Source organism: Polistes canadensis, unplaced genomic scaffold (assembly GCF_001313835.1).
Source record: "Polistes canadensis isolate GaletaPanama2010 unplaced genomic scaffold, ASM131383v1 scaffold_35, whole genome shotgun sequence".
NCBI lineage: Eukaryota > Metazoa > Arthropoda > Insecta > Hymenoptera > Vespidae > Polistes > Polistes canadensis.
The window spans coordinates 520,687-523,454 of NW_014569582.1; the positions used below are offsets into that span (position 1 = coordinate 520,687).

Below are 2,768 nucleotides of genomic sequence, written 5' to 3' on the forward strand. Positions count from 1 at the left end.
TGAGGAGGTATGAATTTTTTTCTGTTGGACTGAGAAAAAAATAAAAAACCGCGATGAGGAGGATCTTCCTATTAAAATTAAGAGCCCATACTGGGTGAGTACTTTCTAAAGGTGCCTAGCAACAAGTTTTTGTGTGTCAGATCCAAAAAAAAAATAAAAGTTTTTTTTTGATTCACCCTAGTATATATATAATATTTATATAATAATATGAATAATTTAAAAGATTCTTCAAGTATCAAAAGCCTGTCACTCACTATGCCTTTGGATTCACGCTATGTACAACTATTACTTTGTGAGTTTAAAAGTAAAACCAAAGATGGAAGCATTGGCAAAGGCTGAAGAAGTATTGATAGAAACCGAAAAAGCTTTGTCCGATGCCATGGATAGATTGAAGGAAGTAGAAAATAGAGTACAAAGACTTAAAGATACCTTGCAAGAAAAAGAAGATAAAAAATTGGAATTGGAAAAACAAAAGAATCTTTGTGAGGAAAGAATGGCAAGAGCGGTTAAACTTGTAGACGGTCTTGCTGAGGAACAACTACGTTGGACTTTAACTTTGTCAGAAATGAAAATTTCATTAAAAAATGTCGTCGGTGATATTTTATTATCTTCCGGTATTATTTAAATATTATTATCATATACACACATATCATCACAATATTTTATACAATCATGTTTTTATATTCTCTTCAGAATCTTTAACATTAAATATTATATATATATATATATATTATTTAATTCCACTTTAATATTAAATTTAAAGTATAATTTTGGATAGACCTTTTTTTATACAGTAACAGATTTTTAACAAAAATTAACATTATTTACAATCAAATTTTCATGATAATAGTAAATTAACTATTACCAGAATAATATAATATAACATTATATTTATAATTACACAATTTTAAAAAATCTAACAAATAAAAGTACCAAATTGAAAAATCAATCATTCGAAATGATTTTCAATACGTTTGATATTAAATCACATTAACCAGATTAACATATAATATTTCCTTTATTAGTCACATTATCAAAAGATAATTATGATTTATATATTATTTAAATATAATATATGAAAACATTATTCTGAAGAGTATATATTACTTATCAGTGACATTAAATTATTTTGTTGGTAATAAAGATCTAACATGATAAATCCTTATTCTTGATGTTTAACATGATTATTAGGTGCGATAGCTTATCTGACACCCTTTACTGACGTTTATCGGAAAACTCTTGTCACATCTTGGTACGAAATTATGGATAAGGGTGTACCCCATACACCAATTTGCACACCAATATCAACGTTAGGTGATCAAGTACTGATAAGAAGATGGCAATTAGATGGTTTACCAAGGGACCTTCTATCCGTTGAAAATGCTGTTCTCGTAATGCACTCTGAACGATGGCCACTGTTTATTGATCCGCAAGGACAAGCCAATAAATGGATTCGTAATACGGTTTGTTGCTTACTTTTTTATCTATTTCTCAATTATATATATATATATATTATATTTCATAAATTATTGTATCTTTTTTTTTCTTTTTTATTTATATTTTTCTTTTTTTTTTCAAATCCATTTCTTTTTTTGTTCAAACATTATTCGTCAAACAAACGTGTATTTTACTACTTAAATAATAATTAAATCCTGAAGAGTATAGGGAGGGGGGCTGGGGGGCATGTGGGGGAGTTAAAGATTTTATGATATTTAATTGAGGAAAATTACACTTCGTATTTTTAATGAAAAATTCTTTTGCCTTTGATAAGTTTTATTTTTTTTCCATTTGCTTTGTAAATGTACAATATGTAAATATATTTTACCTCGGGGGGTAAAGAGTTGATGAACCCTTTTTCCTTTTCATAAGATCGTAGAAGTAAAACAAATGGAGGTATAACGTTCGATGATCTGTCAAAGAGTTCGACTAAAGTCAAAAGAAAAAAAATTACTCGAACGAAACGGATAAAAGTTTATATTTTCATTTTATTTGCGATACGTTTTTTTTTCTTATATTTATATTAGTTGGTATGATTACCTTGAGAGGAAAATTCGAACACCGCGTGTGTGTGCGCTCGCGTAAATATAATTTTGAAATATTCGTACGAGAAAACCCAGATACCATCTACGATCAATAAGATTTTTCTCTATTATTTTCTTTTTTTCGAACGTAGTTTTATATGGGAGGGGGGGAGGGGGGTAAAAAAAAATTTGCAACTTTTCCAATTTCATATTATTTTTTTTGTTCTTTTTTTTTTTTTTTTTTTTTTTGATGATTCAGTTTTCAAACAATAATCGAGTTGTCAAAAGTATAATTAAAATAATATAGTATAACAATGATTTAATGGTATAGTTGTTTTAAATAAGACGAACCTGATGTATTGTTACTGCATAACACGTAACTTGACTAACACACGCACACACACACACAGAGACTAAGATATAACGTGGTTCGTCAACATAATTGTTTTTAATTACACTACGATACGTCAGCTTTCAAACGCACGCAAGTATTACCAAATCCAATTAATATTACTCGGAGTTATACAATGATCCCTTTAAAGTCCATCTATCAAGAAAATACGAGGAAACTTTCTTTCCCCCGATCGAGATTATTTATTAACTTTTGAAAAATAAGTTTATCGAGATTCATTTGATCAAGTGTTATTATTGTAGTCGTGATTTGACGTTTCATTATTTTCCTTAAAATCGTCTTATTATATTTTCTTTTTTTTTCGTAAAATTAATTTGTCGAAAATAATGAAAACT

General features: G+C 28.1%; 1 protein-coding gene across 1 annotated transcript in view; it reads left to right on the plus strand.

The window, feature by feature from the left end:
* LOC106784439 (dynein heavy chain 1, axonemal-like) overlaps positions 1-2,768 on the plus strand; it is a 62,878-nt gene that overhangs the window by 52,904 nt on the left and 7,206 nt on the right. Inside the window, exons 43-44 of the mRNA XM_014743969.1 lie at positions 224-614; positions 1,192-1,463. Of these exons, the coding sequence (XP_014599455.1) occupies positions 224-614; positions 1,192-1,463 (663 nt within the window). The remainder of the gene's footprint in view (positions 1-223; positions 615-1,191; positions 1,464-2,768) is intronic.